Genomic DNA, 27,117 nt, shown 5'->3' on the forward strand with positions numbered 1-27,117 from the left:
CTAGAAGAGCCATTTATTAAATCAGGAAACTTAAACTTGGACTTAAAATGAGAAAAAAAAGATCATACAACCCAGAGAAAAAATGAAAATGAAGAAATAAACATGTTTCATAGCTCATTAATTATTAATTGATTGATAGCATTTTCAAATACTGATTACTGAAAATGCATAAAATTTGCAACCCTACTTTAGAGAGGTGACTTTTACATCAACAGTTAAAAGTAACTAACAATCTGAGTAGTTTTTGAGATGAATACATTGTACTTTTACTGAAGTATATTTCCAACACCAGTGCTTTTTATTTGAAATTGAGAAATATTTTTATGATGTAACGGTACTTGTACTTGTGTACAGATTTTCAGTACTCTTTCACCACTGTCATTTAGTGCTGTGAACTTGGAAAATATCATGACCTCCACAGTGGGAAGCAGAGAGGAAAAAGATGTCCATTTCTCACAATTTCTTGGCTGCAGTGTTGTCACCTGCTGCTTTTTGCATGGACACCCAAATCATTTTGACCTTCATCCAGGTTCTCTGATCATTGTAACACTCACCACCCACAACCCCCACTTTTCCCCATCACCAACTTTGGACTGGCAGCCCCACACTGCGCATAGAAACCCAGCTTTCCTCAGCCAAGTCAAGAGTAGCTCAGCTCATCAAGTCAGCGACCGTTGGGCGTTACTTCCACATACACGCCAGCTAAGAAAGGAAATGTAGATGAGGGCTCCTGCTGCCATTCACAGAGCACAGGTCAATGCTGCTGCCGCTGCCAAAGGACAAGTCGCAGACAACTCTCTGGCTTTTTGTTGATGGATCCCTCTGCTCTCCATATTTGTTTCTCCCTGTCTGTTTTCATTTTTCTCCACATGTTCAGGTAATCAACACAGATGAACAGATATGTGTATGAAGTTGATGCTGTTGGACTTGGTCCATTTGTTGTGTGGGGAGGGTGAGGTGTTTTGTGTTTGCAGATCATTCTGACTTAACAGTTTTTAGCTTCCATGACTCTCAGTTGTGTATGTTTTAACCTGTGCAGTTCTGTGCATCATGTTGCAAACTGTTTTCAGTGTGACTTAGACAAAGCAATAGAGACAATGAGGTGATTCTACTCATAGTAAGGACAAAGTGACTTCTACTTTACAAATTTCACCTGTCCTTTTTTTATCCGCTTTATCCAGTCATGGCAGTGCCGATGGAACTCTGAACGATCAGCATTTATGATGTTATTTGCATCATCAGGAGCAAGTTTGTTTGGATATTACATATTCACAAAATGGACTGAACAACCTCCAGAAACATTTTCTTGAAAATTCTGTGACTCTTAAGGATCAAAACATGCAAATGTATTACTGAAGATCCCATTATTTGTTTGGTTCTGGTTTGTTTTCCAGTGCTGATTTAACTTGGAAAAATAATCTAAGTTCAGTGTCTAACAGTCACAATGATTGTAGAGAAATAATATGTATGTTTATGTGTAGTTAAGGTATGCTTCCAAAAGTCTGTTCTCATTTGTTCTGGTAAATCTTCTATGTTTGACATATTTATATGCCACATCAGTCTTGGCCAGTTGATGAGCTCCAGCTAACAGCTCATAATTTATTATTAACAGATCTTTCCTCAGTGGCCAGTTCTCTTCTTTATTCCAAAATGGGTTTCACATTCTGATAGTGTGATCAAGCAGAAGAACCTCTCTCTGTCTCATTTATTAAAAATTGGACAATGCTGCCAATATAACGAATATGGTTGATGTACAGTGAAAACTGTCCATGTTGGGTGACTTTTGTTTTCATACCAGTTGAAGGTTTCCATGTTCCCTTAGGCTCAGAGGGTTGTTTTCAAACTCAATGGATTACATGCATTGTCACCCAGCTTTAAATATCTCTTGATCATTTCTGACAAATTGACAGTTTGGAAGATGTAATTTACAATGATCGTAGGTTTATAGGTAGAAAATAATCCTGAGTTACACATGAATAAGCTAAATGTAGAAGAGAAATCATCATGTAGATGCAGCCCTATAGTTAACCTGAAAATCAAGCCAAGAGAGTCAGCAAATGGAGATCAGAGTGGATACGCAGTTCATAGTTGGGATACCCTTTAATTAAAAGCATTGGATTCTGGATGCAGAATTTCTAGGAATTTGACCACTGAAAATTAAAAAAAAAGAATTACAGCAGTAAAGCCCGGTGTTAGCTCCATGCTCATTGTATCAGAATGGTGTTGATTCTAAACACAGCAGAAATCAGGAGGATTCTCAGTAGTCCAGTCTAAGGTGGTTTTGGAAAGTCATAGAAATGGAAAAGTTGTGGAACTTGACTCCAGGACCATTGCAAACACAGTGTTAGCATTAACTCAAATTAATATTAGACAGAAATGCTCTTTACCACTGATACAGATGGTCAACTGTTCAGTTCAGAAGGATCAGCTCCAACTGATCATTCCACTGTCTCAGGGAATGCGTAGCTGCTCAGACTCGACTCTGTTGTCCTGCATCTTGTCACATGTATGAGGATATTTCACACGTAGGAACTTTGACCTCTGATCACACAGATAAGAAAAATGACTGCCAGTGTAAATAAAATTCTTTCCAGGGTGTAGAAATAAATGCATGTATGCTTTATGTACCCTGTTCATTACTTCCATCATTTTGACACTGTAGCTCACTGTGTACCATGGCACAGATTTTACACATTTTCTCAATCCATTCTGGAATATGCCCTTATTTAACATGTGGGGCAGCTGTATAGTGCTATAAATGACATGACGGAGACAAGACTAAATATAACTTTATTGTATTTAATGTATGTTTTGAAAGAGGAATATATTGACTGTATGGTTGTGATATTCTTAATGCACCAAAGTAAAGTAAAACTTCTGATCAAAAATGTGCATTGTCATGATTGTATTTCTTTTATTATATGTTCAGCTGATTAGCATAAGTATCTGTATTGTTGAACTGTACTAGAAGGGCTGCCTGGCAGAAATGATGTAGTAAACTAATTATCTCCTCTGTTAAATTGCCTGTTTAAAGTCATTTAAAATGTTTTGAAGTGAAGTGAAATCTGAGGCTGAACTACACAGGTGGATTTGATGTCAGGTTAACAAAACGCTGTTATGACTACTAAAGATGAAGTATTGATGTACCTGAATAACTCAGATTAGAAGTGTCCTCCATGTTGTGTCTGCCTCTTCAGCTCTGACATTGTTATGTTAATTATTCTCCAGATATTTCAATAAAACTTCTCAGCAAAATACCAAAGATTTCAGGCTTGTGTGTGTTTTTTCTTGTTTGCAGAACCTTTCTGGTATGTTTCAGTTTATTAAATAAAATAATGTTATGAAAAATCAAATTTGCATTGTTGTCTTTTATTTACCATCACACCATTATGATATAAATTATTTACATGTAGGATCATATAAAATAACTGTAAAAGTTCAGTTGAACAATAATAAACATTGAATCTGTTTATTATTTTATTTTCTTTAAAAATCCTGATGTCAAAATCCCGTAATAGAAAACACAGCTACTCTTTCTGTCAGTATTTCATCTCGTATTTACATCACTTTAAGGCAGAAGCTTGTCCACGTTTGTGACTGAATGTCCCTGTAAGACAGCAGAGAAAGCACATTCACAGCATCGTAAAACCACGGTTTGGTTTGGTCCAGAGGCCTGTCAGGTGTCGCATTCAAACACAAGAATTATTGCAGAAAAAAAATAAGTTATGTAAACACTTTGAGTCCGTTTCTACATGGCTATAGGTGTTCATTTTATTATAAATAAGAATATAACGGTCTTTGTTAACAACAAATAAAACGTGGCCTGTTTTCTTGAACATTCCTAACAGTAGGCCCACGTGACAGCCTGAATATCTGTGCTTTAGGTCCATGGTTCGGCAGGACGGTGCGGTGCCACAGTGGTCACAACAGAATGTTCCATGTTGATGATGGTCTAGCTTTGGAACATGATGTTAACTGTTTAAAGGGGTTTAGGCTGAATATTTAGGTTGGAAAAATACATACGTGCCAGTAATTTAAAGTGACATTTCAAATAAATGTGTCCTGCGCCTTTAAAACATAAATACATACGTTTGAAGTTAACGGTTGAGTATGGTTTCATCGCCAATTCTTTAGAGAAGACCAGTTCTGTGATTAAACATTGTTCACCGACATCTTAAAGCACACCTTTAATTTCACATTTTATAAATTGTGTCGTTACATTCCCCAATTTTGGGGCGCATTTTGTCGCCCGTCTAAAAAGGCTGTAGGAGGCTCCTCTCACACCAAAACACGCAGACCTGCAGCTCAACCTTCACCACAGCAGGCCTGCACCGACACAACACAACAAGAACCAAGAAGAAACGAGAATAATACAAATTAAGAAAAAAAAATAATAATAAAGTCAGAAAGTACAAACACAAAATAGGATATTTTCTCAACACACAGCTCCCAGAATGCAGAGAAAAATAATCTTTGGATTTCAGCATAAATTTTTATAAAGTTCATCAGACACACAGGGGAGTCCAACGGGACAGGGCTGTATGCGCGTCACTGCTGTCCGTCCTGTCCACTTGTCTCAGACATCAAACATATGTCTTCTGGACTTGTCCCATCAGAGTAAGCCGTTTACAATTTAATCTTTAGCATTAAATTAGTATTTTGTGTCCACTGAATAAGCCCATATAGCTTGTATTATACGTATGCTAACACAACTGATTTGTTGTGGGTGTCGTTTTCACCCTGTCACTGCACCTACTGCTACATACATGTCAGAATGTCAGGAGTCTTGGTGTTTCTCTGAGTCTGGACACTCAAACGGGCAAAAGTGAGACGTTTCTGAGATAATATGGCGGAGTGCACTTTTCAAACACAGTGTTGATGTCTTACATTCATTTGAATTCATTTCGGTGTTTTTTCAAAATAGTCCTTACATGATTTTTAAGCAATGCATAAGCTTGGTTCTAGCGAAATGCGCTTTATTTTGAATATATGATGTCTGAAATGAACTTAACTCGCCTTGCCTGCGGGTGGTTGCTACATTTTTACCAAAAACAAATGTTTTATAGGCTTATTTTATCTCAGACAGTGGATACCGGTTTACAAACACTGAGTGTTATTTGGTCAGCCTTCTTATCAGCTGTCGGGCTGATATCAAAGCCACAGCAGTGACGTGCAGCTGACATGTTGTATGGCTGACAATGAAGATGAACAGTTGTATTGAAACAGAGGCTCTAACAGGTGCACACCATGGAAATGTCCGACTTGTGGATGTGATATGAACGCAGCACCGTCTTTGACTTGGATTGGACATCGTCATGACTACAGCCCTGAGGACACGTGGCCTACAAACATACATACACACACACACACACGCACACACACACACACGATAAAGAAAGGATCGTACTATGTCTCTGGTTGGGTTTTAAATATGATGCTGGTACTGAAGTGGTTTTATTGCATGATTCAGGACCCCCGTCTGTCCCTGTGTCTCCTCTAGTCGCTGTCCGACTTGCCGTCCTTGGCCGTGGAGTGGTTGTACAGTCCCTGGGCCATGAGGTGCAGCGCCAGAGAGTTCTTATTCCCGGACGTTTTCTTAATTTTGGCCCGTTTGTTCTGGAACCAGATTTTGATCTGCGACTCGTTGAGGCCCAGCTCCTGGGCCAGGCTCTGTCTCCGCTGCTCTGTCAGGTACCGGTTCCCCTGGAACTCGGTCTTTAACCGGTGCAGCTGCTCTGCCGTGAAGGCCGTCCGGGGCCGCTTGTCCTCTTTACTCGGGGTCGGCGCCTTCTTTGGTTTGCGGGATCTGGGCCCTTGGGTGGTGGATAAAAATGATAACCCAGTGGTTAATACTTTAAGACTTCATCACATTTTAAAATCACAGACTCTGCTTCTTAAATGGTTCAGTTTAGTCAAGTTATCTTGTATGTATCATGTAGAAATATGTTAGTTTTCATGCGTAAGACATAAATGACTGTCTGACACTGGAGATGTCAGCTGAACAAGCTCTTTTTATTTATTTCAACAGAAAAGCTGATCTTTAAGCACCACTGGACGCTTTGAGGAAAACTTATGTATATCAGGACAGGTTGTGGGGTCTTCCAGTCTTTACCATGAGTCTTTTGGATCACAATTAATAATTTTAGTAAAAATAAATAAATAAATAAATAAAATCCCAGTTAGAAATTGTATAAGAATAAAAATTATTATACAAGTTGTTGATGAAGACAGTAGTTTTCATATATAAGAATAGATAGATAGATAGATAGATAGATAGATAGATAGATAGATAGATAGATAGATAGATAGATAATATAGAACAGTCAGGCCTGCTCTATATGAAAAGAGCTCTGAGATCTCTGAGAACTCTGTTATATAAATCAAATTGACTTGACTATCCTGCAGTTGGTTACTTCAGAGGAACAACCCGTCAGGCTCCATGGCTGCATGTTCTCCAGTAGCAGCTCTGCTGCACCAGACTTTAGTGAGAACGGGAGGTGGAAAAAGATGAGGAGGAGGAGGAGGAGGAGGAGGGTGCAGATGGGGGGTGGGGTTAGGATATGATGGAGGATGGGGGAGTTAGGCGCCTCTTTCCCTCCCTGTTACCATAGGAACTCTTTTTTTTTTTTTATTAAAGTAGCCTACTAAAAAAGCAATAACCTGTTTAGTTTCTTTTCTAATATTTCGACGTTTGTGTCATTGTGACTTCAGGAGACAAAGAAACGAGAATGAACGGGAAAACCTGTTTTCGTCATGGTGTGTGAAATGTACAAATACATCAGGCCTAAATTAATTATGCCAGCAGTTCATCTATAAGAGGTGTTCATAAACTGAAGGTTTCAACGGGGCCCGTACACAAAAAAACTGTAAAATCTCACAGAATGGTTTATTTAGGCTACTAATTCGTTAAAAGTTTGATAATGCAGTTAGAGCTGCAGCCTCCTGACCTCTTTAAAGGCCCTTTGTGGTCATCGGGCCTGAGAGCTCGATGAAAACTTTTTTGTGTTTCCATACCACAATCAAATCCACATTTCTAACTTGGTCTGTTTCGTGCTGAGTTCTCCCAAACGTTCCTTTGATAGATCGCAAATATGTTCCTCCGCTTGGCAGGTGCTGATTTTTAGCAACATTATTTAACCGTCAGTGCGTTTGTAAATCACGACAAAGGAAAAGCCCAAGTGCACCATGCGTCCACTTTTAAAATAAGCCCAACCAGCAGGAAAACAGTCACTTAATTGCTACAGATGGAAATGGTTCATATTAATATTTATTATTTCACTGTTGAGATTTTTTTTTTAAAAAAAAAGCGCGGTGTGGAAATAGAAGAAATGCTTTACGCTCTGTGTATTGCAAAATGCTTCAAATCCAATAAAATCATTCCGTGTCCTAACATGAAAATTCTGAAAAAAAAAAGAAACAAAACAAAAAAACTACTTATTTATCCGTCAGTTTCGAAGTTGTGTTGTTGAGCATTTCACGTCGAATCCTTCTCTTTTGGGACATACGGTCTTTACTTTTTAGACCCTCCACCCCACCACCCCCCCATTGTCAAAAAATATGCTAATGGAATATCAACAAAGAAGATGGAGGAACAATGGCGTTAAACTTGGTTTTACTTCAATTCTCCACATTTTTCATTTCACTTTCGACTCGTTTTTAATTTCAACTTAATTTTCCAAAAGCTTTTCGATGACTCCGTGTCGTTTGGTCCATTTTATCTTAAAGCCAAAATCAAAATCGAATTCCATTCAAAGAAACTGGAAATAGTTTGTGATTTGTGTTTAAAGTAGTTCATTTTATATAAAATAAATTCGTGGTTATTCTGTAATCTTCCTGTAATTTTTTACATGTTGGATTATGTAATGATGAAGATTTTCGATAATAAATTATAGTAAATATTGTTCCAAGTGATGGGTCTATTAAGTAGACTGAAGGTCGCTCATTTCTGATAATAAAATATCTAAAATGACTAGTTTTCTACAGAATTCTCCTGCACGGGTTTACAATGTAATCAAAGTATTTTTTCTTTCTAAATAATGCCTGATTAATTTAAGCTTCTTCTTTTTTTTTTTAACATACTCAGATATGAGGTATTTATCCTAATTTTGTTCATTTGTTTATTCTTTCATCTTTCCATTAACGCTTTCACCCACCTGATGACGGCCGGTCCGAGTAACGGGTACAATAAACCCAGGCGGGCCACAGCATCGGCTTGGCCGCAGGGGCCGGCTCGGCCTGGGGGCTGCGGCAGCGGTCCTTCACAGCCTCATCAGCGGCTCTCAGGTCTGGCCTCCGGTCCTCGGAGGGTCCCCTGCCCTCCGTCTGCTCGCCTCCTGCTTCACCCTGCTGCGGGTTGCCAGGTTTGGTGGACTTTGGTGGTGTTCCTGTCAGTTCCTCTCTCCGGATGATCACTCCCAGACTATCTCCCTCCCGGACCCGGACCAGTGTCCCGTCCTTCCTCTTGCGTCCAAAGTCCGGTCTTAAAATGTTGTCGATGTAGAAGTTGGTGACCCTGTGCGATTGCTGGAGGCCCGGGGGTTGCAGGAGAGGCAGCATGGCACGGTGGGACTCCTCGTCGGAGTCCTCCGGGCGCTCGGGGTCTCGTCGAGCATTTTCTTCCATAATGATGGATCCTGATGAGCCTGAGCAGCACCTCTCTGTCTCTGTCCACTGTCTGTTTCCTTGCGTCCGAACACAAACTACCTCCAATGTAGTGTTGGGTCCTGCCCTCTTATCAGTTAATTACTGCAGCCAATTTTTCACTTAAAACAAAAAGGCCGATGAGTAAAACTAATTCCTTTCTTGTCAGAGGAGTTGATGTTGTTTTGCAGTGAAAAGACGCCTCTGATGATTTTGACAAAGAGAAATCATGCTTCAGTTTGTAGTCCTAGCCTCTTCACGGCTCCTCACGGCTCCTCGCGGCTCAAATGTTTCGTTTAAAAAAAGTAAAACAGTTGAAAAAAAAAATGCTGATTTTTTTTCCGGCTCCCTGAACACAATTATTGATGCTTCCAGCAGCTCTAAACTGCTGATAAAGACGCCGCTCAAATACTTTCACTACGGATTTTGGTTCTCATTTCTGATTGGCTGCGAGACGCAGTAATGACGTTGTACTACGGGCCTCTCAGACACGTGCCTCGGACCAATAGAGCTGCAGAGCTGGCGTCATGTGAGGCTCCCGGAATTCTCTGGAGGCGCAAATGAATCCAATCCTCTCAGTTTATGATGCTTTCATGGTACAGCGGAAATATCTGACACGTACAGGCACATGCTGAACTTTGACTATTGTAAGAATAATGATTAGAAATGCCTGCTCACTGCGAATCGATGCTAGTAAAGGAGTCACAGTGCAGCAGAGGTCCATTTGTTGATGTTTGGTCAGTGTTTGTGTTGCAAAATAGGCTGGAAGTAATTTAAGGGATAGTTCACCCTAAAATCAGAACTTCTCCTCATACCTGTAATGCTGTTTATCCATCTAGATAGTTTTGGTGTGAGGTGCAGAGTTTTGGCCTTAGAAATATCTGCCTTTACTCCAATATAACGGAACTACTTTATTTCTATGTTGGAAAAGTGATTCATACATGAAACATCTCACAACAAAGTCTGTGGATTATCTTGAGCGACCAGCTCATGATTTCTGGAAAGAGACACTGCTGAGTTTTTTTTCTTCTTCTTCATTTTCATTTTGAGCATAAGCCAATTGCCATTTACTTTCATTATTTTGTGGAGAAGGCACATACATCTCTATGACTAGTATCTCCAAAACTTGCAAGAAAACTATCTAGATGGATGCATGTTTTTTTTATTTTGGGATGAACTGTCCCTTTAACACATGCAGCTAAAGTTTACAGAAGACAAGAATGGAACACATTTGAGCTACTTTAAATGGAGCTGAAGTTGAATTAAGTCAAACTGTTGTGAAAAGCAGCTAAAATGTGAATAGGCTAGATCTGACATTACTTATGGCATAAGTTAACCCAAACGATATGCTAAACAGTAGGTCGTGCATTTCAGTTCATTTTAAATCAAAAATCTGGATCAGAAAAGATTTACTGTTGTGTGGGTTTACACATAGAGGGAATTTGCCTTGTATGTAAAGGCATATTTTTCAAAATTTCAAGGACAGTATTCCCAGACAGACAGTATTCCTATACAGAGCATAGAGAATAAACCATGGCCATAGCCTTCCTTTCTTCTCCTTTCTTCTCTAATATAATATAATATAATATAATATAATATAATGTAATATAATAATATTTCTCGTCATTTTCCCGATTTAAACAACTATTTAACAGTTAGTCTTAGTATGGTGCTCTTTGCTGTTAAGATTTGAATGTGATAACAAGTTCTTATCTCTGTTTTGAATTTTGATGGAACGCCAACATTTGTTTATATATTTATTTGTTTTATATCATGAATTGTGGCTTTAAAGTAGCACAAGCCTTCAACATGTGGCTGATTTCAAAGCCTGAATTTGAGCTATAAATGATATTTTTCATAATTTGAGCTGATTTAAGACTTTGTGTCTCAGAGGTCAGCAGTAGATGAAACTTCCTATATGCTGCTGGTGGTGTTTTCTGCAGCCTAGGGATGATCTCTCTTGTGTAGATAATAAAACTGTGAGTTGGGGGTTTTGGGGGTAATCATTGTATTTTCATCATTAGAGTATTTAGAAAATCAGGTAAAATGTTGTTTTAAAAAGTAAAAAGGTCAAGTTTTGTTTCTTAGCACCACTTATGAGACTATTCTATACAGCCATCAGGTGTTTTAAAATCATTTAAAAAGTCATTGGTGCTTGTGGAGTAACCCTTTGTTTGTTCACTTGCACACCCATTGCATTTTGGGACACAGTCAGTTCACTAGACGAGGTGGCCTAGAATAATTGATCCTGTCATGATTTTCCTGTAATGATTTGTTATTTTTCTCTGTGTTGTCCCGTGCTGTGTTTCATTTGTTTCACCTATGCATATTATCTGGGTCATGACTGCCTCCCATTGGCTGTTGCTGTTGTATAGGTGTGGTTACACCTGTGTGTGTTAGTCCAAAGCCCTGCTGAGGACCTACACTGGTCGTAACATGTTGGCATTTGAAAGGATTTGTCCACTTTTTAATTTTTCCTCCCCGCCGTTACTATTGTTCTTATATTCTATACCTGTAACCTACTCTGAATAGAGAAGGCGCGTTCAAAACCACCGCAAAGCGAGTTTTCACCCTGCGACGGTGCATTTATTCTTCAAAGCAGGCGAACAGAGCCGAATACAGGCGGATTTGCTTCTTTTGGCTGGAACCGCGGAAAAGAAACGTTTTCTGTCCTCAGCTACTCAGTTAGCCAAGTGAGAGACAGACACGCGTCATGTCATCTGAACCGATGTGTGCCCGTTCAGCCTCTATAAACCAGTGTGTAGGGGAGACCAGGGACAATTGTAACAGTTTTTCTTTTTTTTTTACATTGTCCTACATTACTGCCAGACTACTTTAGTTATCTATTGATTTACACATCATTATAACATATATATGTGCACTAATCAAAAATACATCTGATATATTTCACTCATAAGGACAAGACTACAGTAGCCTATTAATTTTAATACTGTATTACAATCACCCCTTTGGTGGGAGGTAATTGTAACAGTCATTGGGGGTGGTTGTAACACTGGAAAAAAAAAATCATTATATTAAGCCACTGTATCTTAAATGACAGCACTACTCAAATTAATGACATTACTGTGGCTCTTCAGTACTGCGTTCCAGAACAAGGACAGTATCTTATTTTATCTTATTACTTAACTTTTTTTGGATATGGCTCAAATATCGGATATCGTATGCATCCAAAGCAAAAACTGGGCAGCTATTGTAGGGGTAACAGGATTTAAGTTATTCAAATTAAGTTCAAAGCAATTCACATTGTAATTTGTGACATATGGTCAAGCTTTAACAGAAAAGTGCATTTACACAGACACACAAGGTGCTTACATTGAGTCACGTGGTTTGGAGCAGTTGTGACAGTGTAACAATTGATCAATCTTGCAGCAGTAATAAAATCTTTTATGCTAGGTAGCAAGACCTATAGTTTGTTCATTTTAATTTTTAGCAGATAAGTTTAAATTTGCAGAAATCTAAACTTTAAACAGAATCCAGCTGAGCTAAACTGCAAAATAAGAGTCATTAGTCATCTGTCTAGCTTGTTTCTGGTTGGATAAATTAAATGTGTTTCAATTGCCCCAGGTCATCCCTGCCAAGTTTTATGGAACAGGCTCCAGTGGTCTTTTTCACACAACTAAAGCGGGAGGGAAGTTAAGATAGTGTTGCACCTGAACGCAGCTAAGATCCACTGGTGACTGAAGATTGGGGCTGCAACTAACAGTTATTTTCACTGTCGATTAAACTGTCAATAATCTTCCCGATTAATTGATTAGTAGTTTGGTCTATAAATTGTCAGAAAATGTTGGAAAATGTAGATCAGTGTTTACGAAAAATAGGCAAGAAAGTGACGACAAAGTGAAAAGATGCGATATAGACTGCTTGCTTGTTGAAATTAACTGAAAATACAACTTTCACTTAAATGATTATGACTAAGTTTGTTCCAAAAAGTCAAGGTGTTAATGTGTGAAGTTAGCGTGGCTGAGATCTGAAATGAAGATTGGTGTGAGTGAGTATAGTTTAATAACCAGTTTATAGCCTACAGTTCACTTTAATAAGACTGCAGGGTCATGTGGAGCTGGGAGGACTCTAATTGTTGAAAAAATGAAATATTGTGAGCTTTGCCTCATTTCAAAGAGGTCTTTTACGCAAATAAAGAGAAAAGAGGGAGGACTCCAAACATAATTTCTCCATTATGATGCTGTGCATGATGAGCTGGAGGCCACTGATCCTCAGGCCTACACATGTAGAGAGCCGGTGTGTCAACGGAGTAAAGAAAGAAAGAATGTTCAGTCAGACAGACAGATAAACAGACAAACTGTATTAAAATGTACATTGTGTGTGTGTTATCCATTCGTTCGTATTTATTTATTTATTTATTTATTTATTTATTTATTTAGTGATTGATTGATTATCTTCAGACTATGCTGACGGTGGCAGAAATAAGGCGGGTACCGGTATATCTGGCTCAGCCTCCGTGTTTGTGTGTCTGTGTGTGTGGCCGCCGGAGCGGAGCGGGACGCTCCCCGCGGTGTGACCATGCAAGCCAGTGAAAGGCTGCGGAATCAAGCCATTTCTCTTGCCCTGGCAAAACACTATGGGCGCTGCGTCTCCAAAATATCTTCAAAAGAAAAAAATCTCGTTTTAGCTGTTGAAGAAGCTCTCAATACTGTAGCGACAGTCCAGTATTCTATAAAAGTCGTTATATGCCTAAAATAAATATTAGCAATAAAATCTATCAATTGTAAAGTTACAGACTGTAAGGAATGCTTCCTTTAAGTCTATATGTCCTGTGCTCTCTAGTTTGTGGACAGTTCTTCAACTATTCTCCTCTTGATTCATCTGTAGACCGTCCAGCAGCTTTGAAAATACTCAGCAGTGCAGGTGAAGTTAGATGAGAGTTTTGACTTCTGATCATAATCACGACAGTGAGAGGCAGCCTGCATCTCAATGGAGTTGAGAAAAAAATGAGAGCAAACACAAAGTGAATTCTTATTTCAGACCAAAATAAAGGCTTACCAAAGGACACATGTAAGTTCAATAACCCCCAAACAGGCATCCATGATTTGGTTACCCACAGCCGCCTGTTATTACAGACAGGCCTATTACATTATTAAAGATCTGATGTAAAATAATAAAGCTTTATTTATTCTCAGGACCGCTGATAGGCACCAGTCCTTTTCACACGTGTTTCTAGTTTGAAAGTGAAAAGCGCACTGTATCGTTAATTGGCTATGTATTGTTATTTAATGTACGACGTAAGACGTAACGACAGTATACCCTAATTAGCATACACCTAACGGTACACTAACAAGCAGGGGTGAAGGTAACTCATTACAAATACTCAGATTACTGTAAATAAGTAGTTTTTTGGGAGTACTTGTACTTTTCTGAGTAGATTTTCAAGTCTGTACTTTTACTTGTACTTACATCATGTAAACTACATAGTTACTTTTAAAATCATAGTTGAATACTGAGTACAATTTGATTTAATATCTAAACCTTTTATCTGCATTTTAGTAGCCAGTAAGGTGATCTGATCACAAACGGGCCAATGAAAACAGACATTAAACGACGAACAAAACAAAATCTTGTGACAACACACATTGCACATTTTGAGTAACGATGTTAATGATTAATCATTAATCGATTAATTTAACCAGTTTAAAATGTATTAATGGATGTTTAATAAATAGTCACGGCAGTAACTGCACCTCATTTGACATTGTTTTGTCTGGTGGAGACATTTGTTTGAATATAGAAAATTAAACTTAGACTTAAAATGACAAAAAGAAAGAAAGAAAAAAGTAAACAAACGTGTTTTGTATCTTCTTTGCATCTTAATGATAATGGATTGTTAGCGTTTTCAACTGCTGGTTGAGGAAAATGCACAAAATTTGCAACTATAATTTAGAGAGGTGACTGTGACATCACAGTTAAACGTAACTAATACTCTGAGTAGTTTTTGCAATGAATATTTGGTACTTTTACTGAAGTATATTTCTAACACCAGTACTTTTATTTGCAATTGAGTAATATTTTAGCAATGTAACAGTACTTGTACTTGAGTACAGATTTTCAGTACTCTTTCCACGACTGTTAATAAGACATAACATATCAGTTTAGACGAAATCTAAAAATATTCGGCTTTGTTCTTCTTCGACTGTATGACCCTTTATTAGACCTTTATTAGTCTTTATTAGAGATTAATTAGTGAGAAGGGTTGCTGTAAACTAAAGTGTATTATTTCTCACAGAATAGTTCTGGTGTAAGGTGTCCCCAATTATCCTCTAATTAAGTCTAATAAACGGTCTAATGAAGAAGATCATACGTTTTTTTTTATTTGACACAAAGTACAGCTTGTTACGTCTATTAGCGCACTGTAAAATAAAGTGCGACCTGTTCTTTGAAAGCATGAGGACTGAGACAGTAAAAACTGAAGGAAAAATAGACTTTTGTCCCCTGCGTTCAACAATTTGTGCAGCGTCATCGAATCACAGGGGCAGACTGTCGTGACTGACTGGACACATCCACCCGAGGAAAAGAATTATTCACAAATAAAGAAGAAAATAAAAAACACAATGAATGTGATGTTAGATGTATCGACTATCTGTCCCTTGTTTGTATCTATCTATCTATCTATCTATCTATCTATCTATCTATCTATCTATCTATCTATCTATCTATCTCTCTCTCTCTCTCTCTCTCTATGTATATATATATATATATATATATATATATATATATATATATATGTATATATATATATATATATATATATATATATATATATATATATATATATATATATATATATATATATATATATATATACATATATATATATACATGTATATATATACATATATAGATATATAGTGTACAATCAGTCATTCCAGTTCGGAACGTCACAGAACTAGCTGACTGCTTATAGGTGACATATTTAGTCCGCGATATGAGCTGCAGGCCCACAGTGTTCCATATACATGATCAATCATCAGCTAAGTGTTAGATTGATCTCAACATAAAAGTGTAATGACAATGTGAAGTTACATAAACCTTTGAAAACCCCACCCAGGGTCTCAAATAAAATAAAATAAAATAAAATAATCCTCATAAAGCATGAGATGTTGCACACACGCTGCAGCCTCTTCAGTAAAACAACACACGCCACACTCCGACAAATACGACCAGATTATTCCACTCCTGTTAGTTTTAAGATCCGTTTTTAAAGGGTTAATAATGTGATTAAAAATAGGATGATAATATTCAAAATGCGACTTTTAAAAAACAGGGGCGGATCTGGAAAAATATTCATGGGGTGGCAAGAGGGTGGTATGGAGAATTCAAGTGGAGGCAAAATATGTATGCTATATGCTAAATAGATTTAATCATTAACAAATATCAATATTTCCTTGGAAAAGCCCTCAAATGAACTTTTACTCAAAAACATGACATCACTGTGGCACATGAGTAAGGCACTGAATAAATATATCTAAAGGTGGGGATCAAAAGCAATAACTTGTTTTATTTTCTAATCTTGAAACATTTTTCCAAATAAATGTTTTTTCATTGAACATAAACCCACCACTTAGCCTTAAAATGTGAGCCAGGACAGATCATTAAATTACATGCATTAGAGCATCATCTCTTGTTGCATTCTCTTGCACAATTTCCATCCAGCCACGGCTTTTAAAATATATATTTATTTTATTATATTTCTAACTGTCCAAAACTGGGGTGGCAGCTAGGATGGCAAGGCATCTTTTAGGGGTGGCAACTGCCAGCCCATGCCACCTCTCTATATCTGTCCCTGTTTAGAAGCTATAGCCAGTCCTTTGACAAGGTGTTGTTTTTCTCTGAGTACAAAAATGATTCTGAATGTTTGATCATCATATAAATATAACGTATCTCTCTTTAAGATCCCAGCATTTTCTCTACAGCCTCCTGATAGAATCCTTTGAGAAGTTCCACTCATCTGATTCTTTTTTGGATAAATACACAGATTCATTGAATCATCAGTGTTTTACATAGATCTATTATTATACATGTAGCAGAGAACGAGTGAGGAACCTTCCTGCTCGTGTGGAATAAAATGTCAGGTCATTTGAAAGATTTGAAGGATCATTTTGATGCTCTAATATGTGGAAAAAAATGTCCCATCTGAGAAGACATGAGGACTGATGTGCTGACCTGTGTGACAGCCTGGTCATCACACTCACCAACATCATGAGCTCCATATCTGAGCCTGTGGTAAAGGTGCAGCATGAAGATGAGAGGCAGTCTTTGTGACACTCAATGCTGCTACACTGTGTCGGTGCCCAAATGTGAGATGAGCCGGGACACAAAGCTGAGGTCAGCTGAGACCATCAGCTTCCTGTCCATTGCACAAAACCTCCCTGAGGGGGAGGAGAGACAAGGGGAGCTTCTAAGGTTAGGGGACACTTCCTATTCCACTCTGTGTGCTCTGTTTACGTAGGGACGGGGGAATTAGTGACAGGATACACAGTAATCACACACACACACACACTTTGGCTCAGTGGCAGGGTAATGAAAAAGCTGGTTGAATTGTGACCTCCAGCTGGTGAAGATCACAAGGCAAAGAGTCACATAGAAAAACAGTCTGTCCAGCATGTTCACTTTATGTTTCACTCTCATATCTTTTAGAGACCATCGAAGTGCAAGAATAGCTATTAATTTGGTTTGGATTTCATTCAGTCAGTGAATCAGATGTCTACAACAGAAACACATTTAAAACTGCCAAAATGCCAAATAAAATGTCATTTGAACATTAATATCAGTAAACCTAAGGACATAGTTGTTGACCTCTGACAAAGTAAAGGGCACTGTACTATGTCCTCTCCAACACCCTTCAATATGAAGCTGAACTGTCCAGAAAACCCTCTTGTTTTTAAAACACACAGTCCAGCTTCATTCCTTCCAGGTTAAAAGGAAACTTTAAAAAAAATTGTGCTTGTTGCCACTGTCTGTTTGATGCTCTTGTATGTTGGGGGAGCAGCACTACTGCAAACAGCAGGAAAATCTATTAAAAATGATATTTCCTCAGTAAAAAAAAAATAGTAGGAGCAGTCAAACAAATCTCTAGTTTGAAGATCATTCTCTGTACAGTATTTTTTGCAGTCTGACCCCTTTTCAACTACATTTATTCCACTCACTCTTAACCTTTTCATGTCTTAGGTATGTTAGTATGTTTAGCATGTTTATATGTGTAAAAACATCAGGGCAAATTTTTGAAACATTTTTGTCATTTTGCATGGCAAGAATGTATTCTGTGTGAGTTGACTACAGTTCAGGTGGTAACCTGAATATCTCTTGACTGAGTTTACCTTTTCACACTTTTTAACTCTTCATATTGTCAATATGTCAATGTGGACTAAACCACAGATCACTTTTCACTGCTTTCAGATTAAACGCATACAGACTTCATCTTTCAAATTTCACAACCACCAAAACTCTATTTAACATGTGAAAATACTTTCAACAAAACTGTAAGATTTACATTCAAAACATAAAAAACAAAAGAAAAATGGATGAACTTGTTATTAGGACACTCATTTTGTTCCGTGATGACTTCTATGAAAACTTTGTGCCCAAACATGATGGTGTCACTTTTTCCTTCCACCTGACTCACTAGCTATTACCTCATTCCTTAGCCCTATTATTGTCCTAATGGAAGTGGACAGTTTATCAGGTGTCCGTCTTAAACATGACACAGTGAATGCTGGATATCTGGACATCTGCAGAAGATTGCCAGCAGTGGATGAGACATGCAAAGAACTTCTCTCCCAGGTGTATCTCAAGAGAGGACATGAGGTGTGATGTGGATGAGAATGTGGCCAAATGCAAAAGTTGGGTTCGACTAACACTAGTGTACATCTAAAGGCTTATCTGTAGCTAACCCATACAAGTATGAATAGTGCATATGTATAGGTTTGTATTGCATTCCTGGAATTACTTTAGTTTCATTTTGAGTACATAATTTTATTAAGTACTCTATGCAAAAATGACCATAAAAGCTTTATGAAGTGAATTGCAGTATTTCTGATTCTTTTCGGTGACATACTCCAGCTGTAAGGTAGCACAATCCATGCAATAAAGAAGAGCCCTTCTCCTGAAGCAGTTTATGATATATAAATACATAAATATAAATGAAAGAAAGAAAGAGAGAAAGAAATACGTCAAAAACAATATTGGTAATTGCTACCTGTTTGGTCATTGTGTAGTGAGTTTTACTGTTGGGTGACAGAAGTTGTCAGTGTTCTGGTACAAGAATTTAAGTGTTTTGTTGCATTAGAACATTTTGGATGAGAGATGAACCGTTGAGCTGAGCTGTAAAGTAGGTAAAAGTCAATGTCTGAGCAGTTTTGAGGAAGTGAATTTTTTGAAAGAAATATGTGTGTTAACTGGAAATAATTTCCAATCAGTTAAAAGATAAAGGAGATGGAAGACAAACCAGCCCCAGTCCCCAAACAGGCAAGCTTCCTACCTGGACACACTGGTTGTCCTCCTCTCAGGGCTCCTTCAGCCCTGCTTGGCTGTGTGTCTTTCTTTCCTGGCCTCTGTCAGCACGTTCAAAAGGCCATGAGCAGGCTTGTTGCTATCAGTTACTGCTCTAATCCTCCTGATCGTTGTGCTGTGGATAAGCCCAGTGTGAAAGCAGCATGCAAGCCAGACTGATGGGCCTCCTGGGCTCCAGTGGAGCTTGACATCCCGGACCATCACTCGGTCCTGCATGAGTTCACAGTAGTCCTGGCTGACAAAGGAGGGTTTTGCTCTGTTGCTTTTTTAATTTTAAAAGGCCGCCCTAACTTTCCCCTCTTTAGAAGAAAAGGATACACACACAGGCTTCTACAGCAGGGGATAAACCAGGGTTGTGTTTTTTGAATTGTAGGAAATGATTGTTAGAAAGACAGAAGCTGAGCTGCAAGCTAGACTAATTCTGCCTGTTGTTTAGTTTAATGTTTCCTTAAGTACAGCAAAATATTCTTCAGATCAGCAGAACCCTTTATGGTGATAAGGTACAAAGTTATAGTTTCTCAAAAATCTGCATGCAGAGTTATTTCCTCTAATATTTGATAAAGGATTCCTGCACACATGAAGTCCTTCTGGTCCAGAGTGGCACAACATCATCATCTATATTTGTATTTTACTTCATATTTTACTGTTGTAATGACGCGTTCATTAGTCAGACTACATCTCAGGCCAGACTTCTACTTTCAGGTAATGATAAGCAGCTGCCAGAAATTCAGCCTTGCTGTAATTTGTGTTATGTATTATTCAGGGTTGATTCTAAACTTACTTGTGTTATGTACTTTTTTTAATTCAGTATTTTACATTACTTTTTTGTTGTAACTTAGTTCATTCTAAAAGTCACATTTACTCCTACTGCTGGAGACAACATGTCTCCTACTTCACTGGACAGTAAATAAACAAATGTATACTTTAAAAGGTATCTGGGGGAGAGCTTTAAAAGTCCTCTGTGTTGTTTTTGACCTGCCACTTGTATTTATTGTGTTAGGACCTGCAGAGTCCTTAAAAAATCCATCAAATCCATGTTGACACTAATGCCTCAAAACACAATCTGTAAGTGTCTATAAGTGAATTCATCACTTGTGCTGATTCAAATATGAAAAACTACAAGTGCATGTACATTAATTCATTCATGTGTGAAATTTGATCCATATGTGATATTGTATAGGACACTGCTTTTCACATTTATATGTGCACATTCATCATGTGAATCTAGCCATTTTGAAATGTCTATGTGTATAATGTTTTTCCAATAAAAACTACATCTTTAAAGCACTATTGTGTAAGATTTAGTGGCATCTAATGGTAAAGTTGCATATTGCAGCCAGCTGAATACCCGTCACCTCACTCTACCCTCCCAAAACATGTAGGAGAATCTACAGTGTCCCTGAAATTCACAAAAACCATCAAAGTCTGTATCTAGAGCCTGTACAGAGGTATAAAAGGCTCATTCTAAGGTAACAAAAACACAACAATCCTTATTTTTCAGGTGTTTACACACTGATGAAAACATACTTATCAATTTTATATTAAATTTCTGCCATATTCTGACAATAGATCCTCCTAAATCTGAAAAAACAGGACCTTTAACTGCAATATTACTTGAATTATTCATAATTTGAATTAATTCTCTTAAAGGATTTGCAGCTATTTTTGAATGACAATGAAGGACAAGAATCTAATGTATGAGATTAAGAATACAGTGAGAGAATCAAATGAAAATCATTGTACTGCAAAATATTACCAATAATATGACCTTGACCTGATGCATGACGACCATCTCCTTTTACTTTCCATTATCTTTTGTCCCACCACATTCTGTCATCTTTACACCAACCATCAGGCAAAGGCTATTATTATTCCAGCTAAATATCATACTTTAAATGCCCTAATTAAAACTGTGTTGCTTCATCTCTTTAATGTGATGGTGCTGATTGAATCTGGGGTGCAGTAAGTACCACTGTCTGTAAAACCCTGGGGAAGTTTTCTATTAGACAATCTCTGGCTTCTTTCTCTCCACTCTACAGGCTCTTGGAGGTCATTGTCTCTTTTTCAATTAACAGCTGACTATTTAAATGTTGTGTTGCTCCATAATGCTCTGATGACAACGTTTCATCTACAGAGAATACACTGGCAGTGTGTGGAGGATGTACTGTCCAAGGGTCTCTTCTACAACAACACATCCTCTCATTTGTTTAAAATTTGTTTTAAATGCTCTTGTGATTGTCAGGCCTTGTCAATAATTCTCTACATCTTTGGTAAAGCTTTCCCAGCTGGAAACTACTACACTCATTCTGAACATCTGTCAGTCAGATAGTGTGAGCAGTTCTGCGCTCTCCTCTTCTTGGGTTGACAGATTTGTAATTTGTGCCCTCGTATTAAAAATAATTTCTTTCCTCCATTAATTCAAAAACTCAGTATACACGTTTTGTTCTTTCAGTTTAGTTCCCTTGAAATATTTAATTTGTTGCCTCAAATTCATACTCTGCACATGACTAGAACAAACAAAAAAAATATCTCAAGTCTTTTGGTTTCTTTTGGATTTTCATGTTTTTTTCATTCAGTTAACTATTTGGTTATTTTTAATGGATTTGTTTTCCTAACATGAAGGTGTAAATGTTGTGTCAGGTGATCAAACTGGTGCTGTACCATTTACTGTCTGTGTGTTTGAGTACTTCTGCAGGTAAGCTGAAGAGATGACAGGCCATTTAGAGCAGAACTGTTGATGTTTCTTCACCACAGATTCAGATCAGATGCTGCTGTCTTACATGTTTTGGATGCTCCTTTATTTTACTTTATTTTATTCATTACTTCTTAAATTTCAGCAAAAATATTATTGTTACTATTACTATATAGTACTGAAACACTATTTTACCATAAATATGATGAGGCCTTTATGGCCCAAACTAGAAAAAACTCAGTTTGACATACTGTCTCGTACTGATCAATGTACAGTTTGAATGGAATTCACAGACACACTCGCACACATGGCGTAGCATAAAATTCTAGACCCTGTACAGGCATTCACCATGGGCCATGCCCTATATCTAACCAGTTCAAATAAAACATACATTCAGCCTTTAAGTTCTGAAGGCTGCCAGCATGGGGCCCCTCAAGGACTAGATACACCTGAGGGGTCTGGAGATTACTTAACAAGTGACAGAAAGGTAAAAGAAAATCACATTTGGTTCATTCATCTTTTAAAGGACCAGTGTGTAATAATTACAGGAATTTATGTACATAAATGAGATATATTATATATAAGTATGTTATTTATTATTATCAATCAACGTAAAGTCATAATCTATATGTTCCCGTTACTTTAGAAATAGCCATTTATAGTTACATACTGTCGGGTCGACTTACGGAGATCATCATCCTGCGCCGTCTACGGCAGCGCAGAACGGACAAACTGCACTAACAGTGAGTCTTGGGAAGCCCATGGCGACCTTACGTAGACGCCGCAGCGTAAACACGGAAGTAGACGGGGAGGATAGACGCGGGTGATTGCTGGCAGACCATTTAGCATTGTAAACCTTGACTGGCACAGTTTTGACAAATGGAAGATCATACATAAACTGTACCAGAACAAAAAGCAGCGTGAATCCCCATCATCCAAGAAGCGGAGACGCGAAGAAAGTAAATGCAAGCATGACAGGAAATGGCAAAAACACCAATCAACATCGGCATAGCGTTCACACGATGGAAATCGCTGATGGAGGACAAACGTTTTCACAGTGACGCCGAGGTTGCCTGTTTTCTGCTGGACAGGTAATTCATCCTACACACATAATTGTAGTTTGTTGTGAGATAGCTTTCGCTCGCCATTTTGTCCGCTGATGGCCACCATACTCTTGGTGAGAGAGGGGCGGTGTCGGGGTAGATCCTCTTAGTTGCAATCTAAGGTTTGAATGCTAGATGCCACTGGAAATCACACACCTCTCCTTTAAATTAAAATAATCCAGTCTGTATTCTGCTCAGCCATCACTGTCACTGGCCACCAGACAGGGCAAAAACACACTACAGTGAACATTCAGGACAGCAGAGGAAATTACTGTTCAAATCTAGCCATCATTTGTACATGTCCAAAGACGGGAAACCTAACTGCAGACCCATTACACCATGGACACAATTTGTCTGTTCCAGTCGCTCCCCTCTGGGAGGTGCTGCAGAGCACTGTATGCCAAAGCAACTAGACACAAGAGGAGCTTCTCATAGGTCATCACTCTGATGATCAGTTCAGTCACTCATACAGAGTCAGTAACTGTCTGACACCAAAACATCCACTTACTTCCATTATAGATGTGATTGAAAGCTCAGGGAAAAGCTAGTCTATCAGTAAATTATTAGCAACACTTTGTAACATTAAAGGGGAACTTAGTAGTTCATTTCTATAAAGTTGGGGGGAGAAAATGAAAGCAGCAGAGATAGATATAACCCAACTCTCCATTCTAGTATGGGTCAAACTCAAAGACACTGAATCCCACATTTTCCATGATGAACCTTATCCTTACCAGAAGATGGCACAGAAGTGCACAGTTTTGTTGATTGCTAACTGAAAGAGATAGATGAAGAGTTTTTATGTGTTCCCCTTCTGATTTTCTGCTTCATCGAAAAACCTTGTGTGGCTGCAGATTGCACTAAATCTAACCATGTTGTCTGGAGGCAACCCACTCCAGGTATGGGGAGAAACACAAATTCAAACCCAGAAGGCTACAGTCTGTGAAGGAATCCAAGGCTTCCTTTCTTTCCACACAACAAGCACTGTAATACTGTAAGAACTGTTTATAAGTTCTAATGTGTTCTGAAAATGTATATGAGAAATTTTCATTTTAAGGTTAATTAAACTGAATAAATAAAACTTGTATTCTTGTGTTAAGTTGTTGAGAAAAGATAGAAAAGATAGTAGACTCCACCAAATTACTGTATGATTTTTTACAGTGTATGCTGTCATTATTATTGTGCACTATGTGTTGACGTGATATATACACTGATTTTTTTATTCTAAAAATCACAGAAGTTTTTTCAAATGAAAACAGATAAAGTGATCAGATTGGAAAAGTCATTATGAAGATACTCCTGTACCTGTGGAAGAAGACACCACATGGGTAAACGCTCCTTAATCAATGTGCTACATCATGTCAGTTACATGCTGAAAGAGAGATCTCTAAATCTAATAGGTGTATGTCATCAGATGATTAACCTCAGCATTAATGTAGCTGTCAAATATCTCATCCAATCACTGCTCCCACAGCTGTGTCTCAGTTTGATTGGGGGGAGTAAAGGGTGACATGTATAAGAACCAAGACCAATGTGGTGTGGAGTGACAGGTAGTGTGTCTAAAGTAATGTCTACATTTCATATCAACAGGGTCAAGAGGTGTACATCGGTCTACATCATTAATGGAGCTGTCAGAGATTCACTGCTCTCGATTGGCTGCAGCTCAGTTTGTCAGGGGCTTTTAGGATGATTCGATTCACTGTGTAGTGTTTATGTGTCTGTATGTGTGCAGATCTACCTGTGTGTGTATGCTCGGCAGTTGGCTTGACACCTACTAATGAATGATGTAATTAACTACTGCAGGAACAAATTGTACAAGAAATGACATAGAAAATCTGAATTACATATCCTTCAGCAGAAAAGCAGAAGCTGACAGATGGTGGTTGTGACAGAAATGGACTGTTGCTGCTGCTTCTGCTTCTGCTGTTCATGTTTATGGTGAAGTGAAAATGATCATGTTGGTAACAAAAACAATGGTGAGGGTCATGAATGCAGACCTACCCCTGTCTTACACTATTTTACCTATTTGCTCTTGATCAATTTCTGGATTATTACATTATTCATTGTGCCGGAAGCCATATTATTTTACAGCAGAATGTTATCACAACACAGGGGGATTTTACACCAGCCAGTCACAACACAGGTGTTTTTTTTTTTTACAATAACCAGTCAAAGCACAGGAGGGTTGTACAACAGCCAATCACAAGACAAGGGGATTTTACAAGAACCAGTCACAGCACAGGGGAGTTTTGCAAGAGCCAATCACAGCACAGCAGGATTTTACAACAGCCAATCAAAGCACATGGGTGTTTTACAACAGTCAATCACAACACAGGGGGATTTTACAATAGCCAGCCACAAAACAGGGGAGATTTACAACAGCCAATCAAAGTACAGTTGGTTTTAGAACAGCAAATCACAAAACAGGGTGTGTTTTAACAACAACCAATAGCAACACAGGTGGATTTTACACTAGCCAATCACTGCACAGGTGTTTTTTACAACAGCTAATCATAACACTGGTGTTTTACAACAACAAATTACAGCACAGGAGAGTTTTACAATAGCCAGTCACAACACAGAAGTTTTTTTTCACGAGCCAATCACAGCATAGGCTGTTTTTACAACAGCCAATCACAAAACAGGTGAGTTTTACAACAGCCAATCACAACACAGGTGTTTTTTTTTTTGTTTTTTTTTTACAACAGCTCATCACAGCATTTGTTTTTTTTTTTTTTACAACAGCCAATCACAACACTGGTATTTTTACAACAATAAATTACAGCACAGGAGTGTTTTACAATAGTAAATTACAACACAGAGGGGTTTTACAACAGCCAATCACAGCACAGGGGAGTTTAAAATAGCCAATCACAAAACAGGAAAGTTTTACAACAACCAATCACAACACAGGGGAATTTTATAATAGGGTGACTGCAAACCAGTCACCAGATCGTTGATGAGGGTCTGAATTTTCACGTTTTGGAATATTCAGGGAGTTCTATGTCACTTCTTGTCTCCACTAGGTGGCACTGCAGATCACCCACAAATTGTACGTCATGTTCCAATATAGAAAGTGTAGACCACACAGTGAAAATTTCATGCAAATCAATTGATGATTGTCACAGGAGGCTTACTTCTTCTTGCCAGTAGGTGGCGCTATGACTATCACGGAATATTGCCATGAAGATGTGTTCAGGCCAGTATCATCATCAAACGTGAAGTTTGCTGCAGATTGGACAATTTGCACTAAAGGTACAGCAGTTTTGTGCTTCAGTCATCAAAACTTGATGCCCCAGAGAAAGAAAAAAAAAACCTTCAGTTTCAGTAGAGTCCTCACACAAAGGTCGGTGCTCCGGCCCTAATAAAGAAAGGAGGATGAATGAAGCGTGGCCAGCACCAATCTTAAGTTAGTGCCCTTGGCGACCATCTATGTGGTCTGTGCCTTTAGCCTGCGCTGGTTCTAGCTGCTTTAATATTTTTTAGGCCATTCAATGTTCCAATACAATGTCCAGTTTATATTTTGAATTGTTATATTTGTGGATTATGTTTAATTAATTTACGTTTGTGAATATAATATATATATATATATATATATATATATATATATATATATATATATATATATATATATATATATATGTGTGTGTGTGTGTGTGTGTGTGTATGTATGTATATATATAATTTTCCATCTGAAATAAAGAGATTAAAATCACATTTTCACTATCTATTTCATTTTTGTCAATAAAAAATATATACTGTTTTTTTTTTTGTTTGTTTGTTTGTTTGTTTTTTACCCTAAATGAACAATTGATCCAGTCAACGTTTTATGTCCTCAACTCACTGTCTGGTTGAGATAATCTAGGTTACACATTGAGATAAAAACATCAACTTTGATATTACAGGGGGATTACATGTCCATTAGAAAAAATATTTATTAATCTCCGTCCCTTTAAATAACATATATTGATAGTTTTGATCAAATCCTATTTATACAGAGGCACATGAGGCGATATAATGCATTAGAGAGTTGGGAAAGACAAAATAAACGACTACAAAACTAATAACATATGACAGACTCCCCCCTCAGTGTTTCATAATGATGTAGTCCAAGGCGCGCTCAGCGATTTGGCGCTCGAGTGTCCC

At 38.0% G+C, this 27,117-nt stretch overlaps 1 protein-coding gene across 1 annotated transcript; it reads right to left on the bottom strand.

The window, feature by feature from the left end:
- Positions 1-4,849: 4,849 nt before the first annotated feature.
- Positions 4,850-9,042, bottom strand: LOC146318488 (homeobox protein engrailed-2b-like). Its single transcript, XM_084732704.1, has 2 exons — positions 8,154-9,042; positions 4,850-5,813 (listed from the first exon to the last, which is right to left on the bottom strand). The coding sequence occupies exons 1-2, from the start codon at positions 8,620-8,622 to the stop codon at positions 5,497-5,499; spliced, it is 786 nt and encodes a 261-aa protein (XP_084588830.1). The 5' UTR covers positions 8,623-9,042; the 3' UTR covers positions 4,850-5,496.
- Between the last annotated feature and the right edge of the window lie 18,075 nt (positions 9,043-27,117).

Source organism: Lutjanus erythropterus, chromosome 12 (assembly GCF_056507025.1).
Source record: "Lutjanus erythropterus isolate fLutEry1 chromosome 12, fLutEry1.hap2, whole genome shotgun sequence".
Classification (NCBI taxonomy): Eukaryota; Metazoa; Chordata; class Actinopteri; order Lutjaniformes; family Lutjanidae; genus Lutjanus; species Lutjanus erythropterus.